We start from the raw sequence: 13,939 nt of genomic DNA on the forward strand, positions 1-13,939 counted from the left end.
ATGGATGGGTCATATTGAACAGATGTTGGATCCACCAAAATAAAACAACAACCAGGACTCTATAGCCAGAGGCAGGGGTCAAACACCAGTCTACTGTCTCCAGCTACTAGACATTTTCATGTAGGCAGAGTCCTCCAAACATCTCTATTACCTCCCCTCTGCTGCCTTCAGTTGATGTTTTAGGAGCTGTGATCCCACTGGTGGGGTATGCAGGGAAGGCAAAGGAAAAGAGGTTAGGAAAAAGCAGAGTGCCTGCACGAGGTAAGAGCAGGCAGAAAGGAGTGTGCGGAGTGGAATGTGTGCCAGATGGTTCTGCAAAGCCTGAGGGATTTACAGGAGTTTTCAACTCTAATGAACTGAAATCTCCTCTCTCTCGGTTCTAAAACTTCATGCATAATATATAGAGCTCCCTTTAGAGAAGGACTTATTACATCTGAACTGCTTTACTTTTATAGAGCACAGGAATTGCCATCCCAGATCAGAGCAGCGTTTCAGATAGCGTGACAGTGTCCGCTGCCACATGCTCTGGGGAGATGAAGCTCACTGCCCACAGCACACTGCTGTAGAGGGAGGAAAGGCATCAGTTCCTGAACCCAGAGACAGCCTGGGATGGACAAACCTCTACCCCAGACCCCTTCTCACACCTTTCCTCAGCCCCTTCGCGGTTCCTGTTTTTCCCTTACAAACTAGGGCAAGCAGCAGCCTGGCAGCTATGAGGTGGCAGGTGTTCAAACCAGACAAACCAGAGCACTACCCAGGATAGGTTGTTAATAACTGGCCACACTCTTATGGTTTTCTTCCATCACCAGAAAATGACCACTCCAAATACTTTCCACAGTATCCTACTGCCTCACTACTTCTAGCATCCCTGCTTTATCCCATCCTCCGAGTCCTTCTTCCCTTCTTGTATTGGGGAAATGGAGATCACCACGGGTTCAGTTTTAAGACCACATCTCAGCAACATGAACAGTTCCTGTTGATTGAAATTTCCATCTTGAATTTGGTAGCCAGAAATCCTGGGAAATGGCTTAGTCACAGCTCAGTTAATCAACTAAGAGTTTGTATGATGCTCTGAGCCTATAAAACGCTATAGGAAAAAAACTGGGAGGTTTTGATTGAATCCATTCCCCGGCCCCCGAAGAACATGTTCCAACTTGTGAAAAACACACTGAAACAAACATCCTGAATTTTTACAGAGGCAAGGAGGCAAAAATCAACAAACTCTTATTTAGAAGCTGTAGAAGCAGAGGTTCAAAAATAAAGGTTCTTTTGAAGCATTAATATTCATTTCCCAATGTTGAATTTTTTAAGCATGAGGGAGTGCTGACGTTGTTTGCTAGAACTGCTCACACACACTGAGCCCTCAAGTCATATATGCATTTTTTTAAGTCTCTCTTTGTAGATTTCAATTAGCACTGGAAGTATGTGTGTCACTTTAAGGGCCTAGTGAGAAACCAACCATTACCTACATTTACTTATAAGTCTCATCTAAGGCAGTCATAAAAGCACTAAACATGAGTATTAGTCGGAAATGTGAGGCTCTTCATAATCCTTTTAACTTAAATGCCACCAAAGTGCTGGTCTTAGTCAACTACCTAGATACGGTTTGAAATTTATAACAGCCACATATTGTCATGTTGTACAACTGTGAATTGCACAAGTTAACATGTCATTTAAAACATCAGTTTTCTTATAGGGACATTAAAGCCTTAAGACAAAGGCTCATCAGCATCGGCATACTGAAGGCATGGGGGGCACTGGAATGCTGGGGTTTGGCACCTGGCAGGATCACATCCCTAAGGATGCTGCATTTCCAGGCCTTTTTCTTCCTAAGACCCACAGTTAAAATATATATAAAGTCACCCCGGTGCTTAAGTTCAATTCATCACGTACTATTACAAAGGGAACTGGTATGATACACCAGAAACTCCATTCCCTCCGTGCCAAGGGAGTGCTGAGGCTAGCTCAAAAAGCACCTGAAGATGGGCGAGTGCCAAACCCCTGGTTTAGCCTCCCCATGCCCATGGTGGACTCGGAGAGAGGCAGCATTCACAGACACACCAAGTTACTGACAGTTTTGAAGCCCAGAAAGACTGCTCCAGCAGTGGACTGTAGCTTTCGCCTGGACCTCTTCCCAAGCCCAGGCACATGTCTCCCACCCTGTTTTCCATCCTCCTAAGGAAAGCACCCAGACACAGCTCCTACTGCAAAGGCAGCACCCAGGGCCAGCCCCAACTCACTGCTCAACCCTGCCTGGCTGCTACCACAGCAATGTGCAAAGGAAATGGCTTTCCAGGCTTACCACAAGGACCTTGTTTCTGGCACTCTTATCCATCAGTGCTTGCCCTACCAACCTAAACAGTGCCTCTCAACAGATGAGCTTTCTCTTGCTTGGGATGCAAAGTGGGAAAGGAGAATTTCCCAGGAGGGAAGCATTTTTAAATACACTGCAGAACCATGCACATTTCCAATGCAGCTGGTTCCCCCCAGAGCACAAACCCTAAATGCTGAGCACAGGCTGCCACCACTTACCCTCAAACTGACAAAAGCAAAACTTGCTTTCCCGGTGAAGCGTGTGCGAGTGAAGTTAGCAAAGGCCACTGCAACTGCTCCCAGCAAAGAGGCCCTCATTAGAAGTGAAAACAGGCAGCGAGCCTCTGCTGAAAGCCCTGAATAATTGAGGAGGGCACAAATGCAAACATTAGACTTCCCTCTGTCACATTTCATTACAGCAAGATATGTCAGGCTCTTTGCTCAACTATGGCCAAGAAGGGCCTGTCCCCCTTGAATGTGGTCAGAGCTTGGCTGCTCCAAGCCCCACTCAGCACACCAGATGCTCCTGGGATAGGAGCACGTTCATCATCTGACAGCCAGCAGTGCCCCCTCACCCCACAGAAGAGCTGCCGGAGCTAGGGTGTATGAGCTTGGCAAGAGTAACAAGAGTAACTGCATGAGGTAGGGTCAGCAAAGCCAGAGAAAGATCAACAGCCCCAGAGGAGGATGAAGAAATGGGACACAGGAAGGGAGGAACAAATACAAATATCCCTAGGGGCCTGCAACAGTTCCTCCCTCTGCTGAAGCAGCCCTGGTCATGAAGGGCAGAACATGGCAATGTACAGAGACAGCCTGGAACAGGGAAGAGATGGCATGGGGTGCTGTGGGGAGGGTCATGCAGAGCCTGCTGGAGCCAGCAGGCCAGCTGGATGGGCACACCATTCGCTCTTTGCAGAACACTGTTTTTTACCAGCTGATGTCCTTCTCAATCCCCTCTCTGAGTGAGTGGCCGTACACTGCCTCCAGTCCTTCAGGGGGGAAAGCACCAACCTTGCCCACTCACTGCCTACCTTTGCTGCCCCATCATGCTCTGATGGGATGGGGCCACCAGCAAGACAGTAGAACTGCAACCAGCATCCTCTGTCTGTGCAGCAGCAGGTCCCACACACAGCTCTGCCCATTGTGCTTGAAAGGAAGCACGAACTTTGCTCAAGTTTGCCAGCTGTCCATTTGGCCAGCAACCCCACTTCGTGCCCTGGCTGAAATATTCATAACCACCTCACCGAGCAAGGTCTCAGCTCCATTAACACTCAGCAAAGTTTAGCATGATAAATTATTCAGTGGCAGCTTTATTTTTGGGCTGAGGCACACAAGGATGAGGAAGGAAGTCTCTTTAGGGACGGAGAGCAGGGAAGTTGTCAGCTTGATCCCTAACCTGCAAGAAGAGCACATCTGCTGCTCCTGGCACAGCGCACACACAGCAACTTTTCAACTTTAAGAACAGCAGCTCTTCCTTCTCTCCTTCCAACCCAGGGATTTGACCCAAATTGCTGGAAAATCCTTTAGCAGCATTTCCTGCCAAACCCAAAACTTCTAAGACCTCCTTAAGAAGCTCCTCTGCCATTCAGGCAGAGTGGTGCTCCTAACCCTACAGGCTGAAAGGGAACTCAATACTTCAGGACCTCCTTCAACACCACCAGCCACAGGCACGAGTGCTATAGGCACACCTGGAAGCCCCAGCTGTGCTGGGTACTGAAAGGCTTTCAACAAACAATAGCTGAACACAAGGCAAAGGAGAAGCAAAGCACAAACAATCTTCCTTCTCAACATGTAAAACCAGAGAGGGACAATACCCAATCAACAATGCCTTCCTATGACAGAAAATGCTCTGACTCCCCTTTCTCCTGACACACTCCCAAGCACTTCTACCTTTCCCTTCACACCACCACTTGTTTGAAAACTACTTTTCAAACGATTATGACCCTGATTCCAGTTACCTTGTTATGGATAGCTGAAGCCCTAAGCCCAGCCAGCAGCACCCACCAGCACTGCTACAGGACAGAGTAGCATTTCAGGACATAGAACTGCTTCAGAGAGCTGGCAGTTGGCATCCACGCAGCGTACTCAACCACCCAGCCAAGGTCTTGTACTGACATGGCCCTCTCCAACTGGCAGCTCTACAAGCTTCCCAGCCTGACCTCAGACATACCCACCAACAGGCCAAACTGAAAAGATATTCTAGTCCCAGACTACATCCTAAAGCCCTGGTCTACATCTTCAAAGAGACTAACGGCCTCCCAGCTTCTCTTTGCTTGTTCATCTCAAGGTCTGTTCTCCTCCTCCTTACCTGAAGAGCTTTCTCATCCAGCATTCGGTGTTTGCTCTGAATCTTGTGTCTTGGCCATTTCTGTTTAGCTGGGTCTTCTGCACCAGCAAAAATTGAACTGTATTCCTGCAGCCGTTCAGGAGCTGGATACTTGGCACTGGAAAACACCTGTGGAGAAACAAAGAGGGACTGAAAAACCTCAACAACTAGGCAGCCCTATAATACAGCAACACTTAGGAGAGGGTTGGAGCACCTCTCCTATGAAGACAGGCTAAGAATTGGGCTTGTTCAGCCTGGAGAAGAGAAGGACTCTGGGGAGACCTTAGAGCAGCTTCCAGTACCTAAAGGGGAGCTACAAGAAATTGTGAGAGGGATTTTATGGGGCAAGTAGTGACAGGACAAGGGGGAACAGCTTTAAGCTGACAGAAAGGAGGTTTAGATTAGATATTAGGAAGAAGTTCTTCACCGTGAGGGTGCCGAGGCACTGGCACAGGTTGCCCAGAGAAGCTGTGGCAGCCACATCCCTGGCTGTGTTCAAGGCCAGGTTGGATGGGGCTTGGAGCAACTCCTGCCTGTGGCAGAGGGGTTGGAATTAAATCATGTTTAAGGTCCCCTCCAACCCAAACCATTCTATGATTCCAGGAGGGGGGCAAGCACAGAATCTATGCTGCCAGTGGGAATGGACAGCCTTGGACCCAAAATGCATGGGCTGTCACTTCCAGAACTGGAAGTGCCAGAGCTTCTCTAAGTACCAGGAAGCCAGAAAGGCTTCCACTAGCAGGAAGGGAGTTGGAAATATTATATAAAATGTAGGAAAAATAGGGACCAAGGGATTTTCACCAGTTTTACATGGCTCAACAGGATTAAGATGCACTAAGAGGAGGCTTTGTAACAGCAGCTTTCATTCAAACAAAGTGTCTATAAGCCTGAAGTGTGAGGATGTTTGGCTTATGACCTTTTCTCAGGAAACAGCAGGGGCAGCAACCTATGTAAGCCTCCTAAGGCCTAGAGCTGTGAGGCTTATAGGTCTAGAAATCATAAACTGGCCAAGTCAGGAAAGGGATTGTCATCACAACCCTGCTCAGCAGCGAGGCATGGAGAGATGAGTGGCAGCCTATTATTCTTCACAGCTTACATCAGGAGTAAAGAGGAAAGGTGGAAGGAAGAAGAGAGATCATGCAGCCTCCACTGAAGTCACTACCTTAATAGCCTTCTTGCTGCCCTTTATCTTTTCAATCTTCGCTTGGGCGAGTGTGACCCTCTCCCCGATCGCCTGAAGCTGTGCCCGGCTGGCCTCCACCCGCTGGGAGATCCTAGGAGGAAAGCACCTTTCTTAACATGAAGAAGCCAAAGCTGGAGACTCTTTGGCAGCAGCCAGACCCTCAGGAAAGGATGTGAATCTCAGTGGACTGGGTTGTTTCATAAGGCAAAATAGTGCTGGTTGAGCTATGCTTGTCTTGTTCCCACTGAGAGCTTTATGTACTCCGACAGCCAGGCAGGTCTAGTCCGTGACTCACAGCACAACGCTCCTGCAGCTGCTTGAGGCACAACACAGAAAGATGGAGAACAGCAGCTTTTTTTGCCACACCAGAGTGTCACAAGCCCTCTCTGCAGGTACTGATGACAAGAAAGCCACAGCCAGTTATTAACTGACAACATATTTTTAATTAAAATGACTTTTAATAAAATGAAAGGCAACACATGTTAATGGGCAGAGTTCAGGACACACAAGGCTTTTTGGGACCTCCACTACACCAGCAGTTTCTTGAACAACTTCTTCCATTCGTCCAAAGCTTCACAGCTTTGTGACATGGTTTCCACATCAGTTAAACAACATCGGGTCCTCATTTGGAGTAATAAAGCATGCTAACCTGCATAATTTCTGCAAAACTAGATGCGCTGGTTTTGGCTAAGGTAATTCTCTTCATACTAGTTCACATGGGGCTATGTTGGATTTGTGCTGGAAACAGCACTGATAACCCAGGGGTGTTTTAGTTACTGCCGAGCAGTGCTTACACAGAGTCAAGGCCTCTTCTGCCTCTCACACCATGCCACCAGCAGGCTGGGGGTGCACAAGACGTTGGGAGGGGACACAGCCACAACAGGCTGTCCCCAGCTGACCACAGGGACATCCAAGATCATATGGCATCGTGCTTGGCATATAAACTAGGGGGAAAGTTGGCCAGGGGCCACTCCTCAGTGACTGGCTGGGCATAGGTCAGTGGTGAGCAATTGTTCTTCACTTGCATCAGATGTCTTTGTGGATTTTGTTTATCTTTTTAAAAAAATTTCCTGTTCATTACAAATAACAATTATTACTATTATTATTTTTTTGATTATATTTTACTTCATTTATTAAACTGTTCTTAACCCACAAGTTTTCTTACTGCTGTGGCTTAATCCCAGCCAGCAACTAAGTACCCTGTATCTGCTCACTCACTTTCCCCCTCAAAGGAAGCTGTCCCAGCTGTGCTTAAGGCACAGTCACTACCACTCTGCAGGAACTGTCACATAGGGTCAATCAGAGGCTATGAGGCATCAGCTACAGGGAACTATGGAGTCACCTTCTCAGAAGAGACCTTCCTTCCCCATGCATAACCAGCAGGTTCTCCCTAGCCTCCAAAGATCAAAACCTGAAAGCTGTTCCGAATCTTCACCCCTCTAACGAAGTCAGCAAAGAACATTTTTATGGCTATACAACCCATCAGGAGAGACAGAACTCCACTTCAGCAATGTTTTGTAGCAATGAGTTCTGTTGGATCTGTAAAACTTGAACTATTGTATTTAGATTTTACCAGAAGTTCCTCTTTGCTTTTGAGTCTGTGTAATTCCTTTTAGTAACAAATTCACTATCAGCAATGATCCACAATTCCCATTTTCAAACTGTACCAAATCCATCTTTTCAAGCATTTTCACTCTGTGCAGCACATTCTCTATTACAGCACAGAAACAGACTCCACTAAAGCTCCCCTACTGTAGGTAGTGAAAAAAATTACAAGTACAAGCAGCCTATTCACCTTGTATTGTTCTGAAAGAACCCCACTTCTTTCTCTAAACACCTCTAAGTGTTTCTGTCTGTTTATAGCCATTTTTCCCTCTTCCTGGACACATGAAAATCCTTCCTTATGCATATGGCAGGGAAGCACACAGCATGTTTCTACTTTATTCTTTTTGGAGTGGGAGATGAGTAAAACTGAACCTCATGAGATTCCCCTCAGAATTATTCCCCATTTCCCCATCCTTTTATTTTAAACACAGCCTAACAGCTTGTATTTTGTACCAACACGAAGTACAAATCTGTTCATGATTTCCTTCCCACACCCTCCCTCTGTCTCAGTGGTGTAAGTCCACATCACTTACACACTTGATAGGCTCTCAGAGTAGTTTCTGTTGTTCCTTTCAGCATGCATTCCCTAGCACCTGTGTGCAGCAAATTTCATGTGTCACAGGGCTGTCCTTTTGCCTTGTTTTGTTAAACTGTGAGATGCCTCTGAAGGACCTATATCTTCCCTAACTGCCCTCCCTAGTACATTTTCCCCACCTCACAGTTCACCTCTTTTCTAGATGTTTCACAGTTGTATTGACTTATGCTATTTCCAGCCCTGCTCCTGGGGACATCTGACTATTTTTACTTCCTTCAAAGCTGAACACCCCCCCCCCCCCCAGTCATTTATTTCTGCTTTGCTGCTCTCACTCAAATCAATGATGCTACTTTCCATCTCACACATGAGCAGACCCCTCTGCTAGAAGAGCTCAACAAAGCCTTCCTGAAGCTCCAGGTGAAAGCAAAGTATCAGCTGCCTTTTAGCCAGTACCCTGCTGATTCCCAGACACAGTTCGCAGGGCTGACAAGCACATGTTTCTCTCCCAGAAAGAAGTGTTAAGCAAATAGTTAGGCAAACTCAGGCCTGAAAACCACTAACTGTTCCCCTACCTTCCACTCCGGAGTCAAGGGAGGTAGTCAAATGCTTCCCTTGCTCCCTTTCCTGACCCACATTATCCCCAATGCTCCATTACTAAGTATCAACCTTGTCCTCTACCACACTCACTCCTTTGCTAGCTGTGAAGAAGTTCCCAGCCCGAGCTGGGGAAGTTGTCCAGTTCTAGTTCAGGTGTTTCAAACCACGACAACTCTCCTCTGAAGCACCCTGTACTTTCTCCTGTGATTGATTCTGGGATTTGACAGGCCAAATCCCACTGACCTTAGGAGATCTGCCAAAACCTGCACCTGAGGTGGTACAAATGCAGGCCCACAACACAGAAATAACACAAACCAGCCTACAGAATTTGTTTGTTGCTGAGGAAGATAACTATGAAAAAAAATTATTAACCCCCCCCAATCCAACTAATCCAAATTCTGCCACATGTGCATGGCTGTTACACATGTGCAGTTCAAGATACAGGTGCACGTGCTAGTTAAAAGAGATAATGTACCATACTGATTCTGAAAAAATACATGGGCGGAAAACCCAATCATGTTCAAGTGTCTTCCAGCAACTTTAGTATTGCTATTGCTGTGGAAACTGAACTTACTCAAAGGAGTCAACCACTGTTTGTAAAGAAAGGAAACAGGAATGGATGGAGAGGGCTGTTACCAAGGATTTCAGAGGCAAAGTGTTTGAAGCAAGCTGACAATCAGACCTGAACCTCCATTTAAGGAGTGTGTTACTGAGTGGTGTTTGAAAGGCAATTGCAATCAAGTCAGGGAAGGTAAGTGTCAATAAAGTGGCGCTAGTGCCCCTCAGAATCCTGCACTCAGGCAGTCAAAACCACCATCAGCATCTGAACCTATGTGCCTATCCTGTTAGCCAGTGCTGTGTGATTTTGCTGTCTGTACTCCTTTCTGTTTGAGAAACCTCTTTAGTTAGATACAGTGTGACTCTGGAGCGGCAGAGAAGCATCAGGCAAGTAGTGAGAGCCCCTCCCTTCAGGGAGGACACATGCTTTGAGATGAGTGGAAAGGGGGCCTGCAGAAGAAAGGAAGACAAATCACCTGCCTTCACATCCAGGGCACTGAGCCAAACCAACCTTCCCCTCCCAGTGCTTTTCCTTGGGGAAGTAATACGTGGCAAATTAAATCTATCTAGTGGATTATCTCTCAATCCATACAGACTTTTATTTTTGATCTAAGCAGATATTAAAGTTATTCTTTCAGCTGCTTGGATTCAAGCTTTCTCTTGTCCCTCTGAAACCTTTTTTGCAGACAAGCCCCCTATGCATCACCCCCAGGTTTGATTTTGTTACTCCTTTCTTCTAAAGCTCCCATCCTGCTGTCTTGAACTCCTCTCCATTTTAGAGGCAACTCTTTCCAACACCCACAGCATGCTTACTCCCACCTCATCGCCTTCCTCTCTCATCCCGTATCCTTTAAATGCAGGTGTGCCATCTGTAGCCATGGAGCAGATCACTTCCCGTTATTTCCTTATAACTCCTCTGACAGACCTCACATTCGAACGGCTACTGAAAGACCTCCTCCACTGCATCTGCAGCTTGCAGCTGATCATGGAGGAAAAATTACTGCTCTCTTACTCTGATAGGAAAAATATTGGAGGCATTAGGAATCTGACATCAGGACACTGGACAGTTGTCAGCACTGGCAATATTACTGTGTTTCTATGAGGGTCTCCTAGAGCTCCACAATGCCAAAAAAGAATTTTAAAGGCAGACAATCAAAGATCACTTTTTACCGTCTATATTTGCCAGGGATCAGACAGCACCAGAATGAAGTTTAAAATCAGAGCAGGTTTAAAGACAGGCTGACAGATTCCCAGAAAGGTGCCCGAGCGAGAATTCAGCTGGGAGGAAGCATCACAGCAGCAGGAGACCCTTTGTGGTCTATGCTGAGCATACACATCGCTCAAAAGTGACAGGGATGACAAAACTTGGGAAGTGGGAGAGAGGAGAGGCAAACTCCACACCAAGGTGAATGAGAAAGGTGAGACAGCAGAGGCTGGGAACAAACCTCTCCAGAATATCCAAGAACTTCAATTTCATGTCTGAAGTACAAAAGCAAGTGACCAACCAAGGAGAAAGAACATTACAGAGCAGAATGAGAAATGAAGTTGCACAGGAGGATAAGGCAGCTGAAGTATTAAATGACTTTTCCTTTAAACGAGGACTGTACACATCACAGCAAATCAGGCTCCTGGTCTCCTCCCCAGCCCAAGCTCCAGCCCTGAGAGATAGCAGGGGGCTGGCTTGGCACTGCTGTTCCGAGCTTCAGGGTACATATGATAAATTCACTCTGTAAAATCTTGGCTTTTTGCCTAAAAGTCAAGCTGCCTCTTTCTTTTTTAATTCTTTCCCCCACAAAGTGTACTTTTATTAAATTCCTCCCTTACTGCAGAAGGCATGAATTAGAAGGGACAGAATTTATGGTTCTTGCATTTTATTACATCCCAAGACTCTCCAAGTAGCTAGGGCTGGAGCAGCATAACAAGGGATGATAACAGTGCTGGCTGCCATTCATCCTTTCACAGCACCAGTGCCCAAAGCAGCATAATACCACTGCCCCTAGGACAAGTTTCAGTGGGTTTCCAGAAGTGAGAGAACCACCAATGAGGTGAGGAGAGACTACCTCCCAAGGGAGGGGAAGACATCATCCTGTGATGAAAGCAACAGCAGCAGATAGTGCTGAGGGAGCTAAACGTTCACCTTTCTTCTCAGGTTATTGAGTCCCTTCACAGAATGACAAAATCATTAGGGTTGGAAGGGACCTCTGGAGTTCACCTAATCCAACCTCACCTGCTTCCTTCCTGGGACCCAGAGGCACATCACTGCTCTCTTCCACTTGCATGCTGCAGAGAAGAAGAAAGTATTGAGCTTTTCCAAGTATTAATTTGCCCAAGAAACTTCTTGAAAAAAACGCCATGGGCTTTTATGGCTCCTTAGGCTGCTGAAGTGGTGGGGAAACATCAATGCATTGCCCCTGGTACCCATAACTCAGGGTTTTGATGCACAATCCACTATGCTGAAGCAGCCGTAGATAGCTAGGCTATAATATTGAAGGGGTTTCTGGTTGGCCAGCAAAGGATGTTTTACGAGGCACTGGAGTCTCCTTTACAAACAGCCTGACCTCAACGAATGTTTCTGTGCACTGCGATGGGCCAGCACAGAGTTCATGCAGCAATGACTGGCACAGTCAGAAAGGGACTGTGAGAAGCCCGAGCCCCACTCTCCCCACTCCCACACAGTACCTCTGCCCCAGCGCTGGCAGCATCGCAGGATCGAGATAGAGAGAGCAAAGGAAAAGCTGCCGAGACATTTATGGTTTACAGCAATCCAGGGAAGCATTCAGAGCCAGTTCACAAAGCCAATTCACCTCAAAAGTTTGAAAGGCAAAAGGCAAAACCGTGTTTTTATAAAGAGCCGAATACATTGAACCACTCAAAGATCAACTTGTTTGCTTTCTGCTCTTCTCTCTCCGTATTTAAGCAGGTTTTTAAAGTCTTACTTCACATCTGAGTAAGTGTAATCAGAAACTGTCATCATACACCATCTCTGCAGAAAGAAATCCCAAGTGAGACAGTGTAATCAACGTTCCTTCCTCCATTAAGGGTTTGGGTATTATACTAATTAATGTTTATCACACTCTGATTGCTCCTCGAGCCTGATTTGCAGGTGTTTCAGCATTCACGTATTGCCCCACTCCTGTGATGCCGAACAGCTTTGCAGATTGGAGGGTGATGAAGGGTGCCAGGTATCCTCAGCAGGATCTGGCATACATCACTCTCCACAGGTCATCATGTTCTCACAGAACAATAACTTCATTTTGATTTTTAATCTCCCATTTCACAACGTGCTCCTGTGACTGTGAATTGAGTTTATGCAAAACTGGAAACTTGGAATTCTGACCTATCATCACAGCGCTCTCCTCCTTCTTCCCCTGCAGCTTCTTCACCTCCCCGGAAAAGCAGCTTTTCTTTATTTCTTTTTAATAAAAAGTCATATACAAGATCTTCTTTAACCTTCCTTCTAACTTTTTTACTTGCCTCCAACTGATCTGAAAGTGGACACGCTTTCCGTTTTGTAACAGACATATAGCAGGAAGTCTGTCTATACTAAGTAGAATGTCCCTGTTTGCAAATAAATGACACAATTACATCTTCTATTTAAACTATACAGGCTACTTTTGGTCGAGCTACTTCTCCATGAATAGTGTTAAGATATATAAACTCAACAGGTTCTACCATCATGGTGACAACTTTTGGGAAAGATGCTCTAAAAGAAGTAACGAAAAAAAATGGTTCTTCTACCAGTACTGCTGGAGTTTCGTAAGTGACCTTTTTGAGTTCTGGTAGTATGCGATCAGATACTGACGACCACAATGGAACTGCTTCCCAGAGCAGCCACCACAGGCATAGTCTTGCGATACTAGTCAGCAGATGCTGTAAGTATAGAAGCATATAACAGTTTGGCTTGGAAGGGACCTTTAAAGATCATCTAGTTCAACACCCCTGCAATAAGCAAAGATATTTTCAACTTCATCAGTTGCTCAGAGACCTGTCCAACCTGACCTTGAATGTTTCTAGGGATGGAGCATCTACCACATCTCTGGGCAACCTGTTCCAGCTTTACCACCCTGTATTTTTCTTCCTCATTTCAAGTTTAACCCTACCCTTTTTTAGTTTAGAACCATTACCTCTTGTTTTATTGCAACAGGATGTAAAAAGTTTGTCCCAATCTTTCTTATAAGCCTACTATTAACACTGGAAGGTTGCAGTTAATATCTTACCAGAGCATCCTCATCTCCAGGGTAAACAACTCTAACTCTCTCAGCCTCTTTTCACAGGAGAGGTGTTGTAGTAATGGTACTATTACTAGTAACTTTACTACTTACAGTAAAATAGTATTAACTGTTTTGTTATCTATACAGTCTTCACTCATCCTTGCAAAATTCTCACAAGTATTTACTCACTGAAGTTCAATCTTTCAATTATCTAAACAAACATTAGGTTTTAATTTCTCCCATCAAAGCTCCTTTCTTAGAATAGCCAAATATCTTCCTCCCTGTGCCCTTTGAGCAGAAAATGTGTCTCACCACACAAGGTCACAGAAAACATAAGCAATGAAGAAATGCCCAGGGGACCCAGTGGTGAGCTATATCTGAGGGTAGGGAGAGCAAACACCTTTAAAATGGTCTCAGATTCCTCTGGATCACTGAGTGTAGAAGAAACTCCTTCCCAGCACACTTCCCAGCACTTCTGTTATATGACCCACTCTTAATCAACATTACACTCTACATTTCTTATCAGCAGTAGTCAGGGGAAACAGATCAGTCTGGATTTAAATACCTGATCTGTGCCTTTTCCCAGGTGGGGTAGCAAGAGAAATGCATAA

General features: G+C 45.8%; 1 protein-coding gene across 4 annotated transcripts in view; it reads right to left on the reverse strand.

Annotated features, from left to right (window-relative positions):
• The window catches only part of WASHC1 (WASH complex subunit 1), a 46,352-nt gene that overhangs the window by 5,252 nt on the left and 27,161 nt on the right, over positions 1-13,939 (reverse strand). For 3 of the 4 annotated variants that reach the window (XM_065682288.1, XM_065682297.1, XM_065682280.1), the window contains 2 exons: positions 5,802-5,913; positions 4,622-4,768 (listed from right to left, as the gene is read on the reverse strand). In XM_065682288.1, coding sequence (XP_065538360.1) covers positions 4,622-4,768; positions 5,802-5,913 — 259 coding nt within the window. Of the gene's footprint in view, positions 1-4,621; positions 4,769-5,801; positions 5,914-9,936; positions 10,080-13,939 lie in introns of those variants that run through there. The other variant, XM_065682306.1, reaches the window with a different exon arrangement.

The sequence above is a fragment of the Lathamus discolor genome, chromosome 1 (genome assembly GCF_037157495.1).
Source record: "Lathamus discolor isolate bLatDis1 chromosome 1, bLatDis1.hap1, whole genome shotgun sequence".
Taxonomy (NCBI): Eukaryota; Metazoa; Chordata; class Aves; order Psittaciformes; family Psittacidae; genus Lathamus; species Lathamus discolor.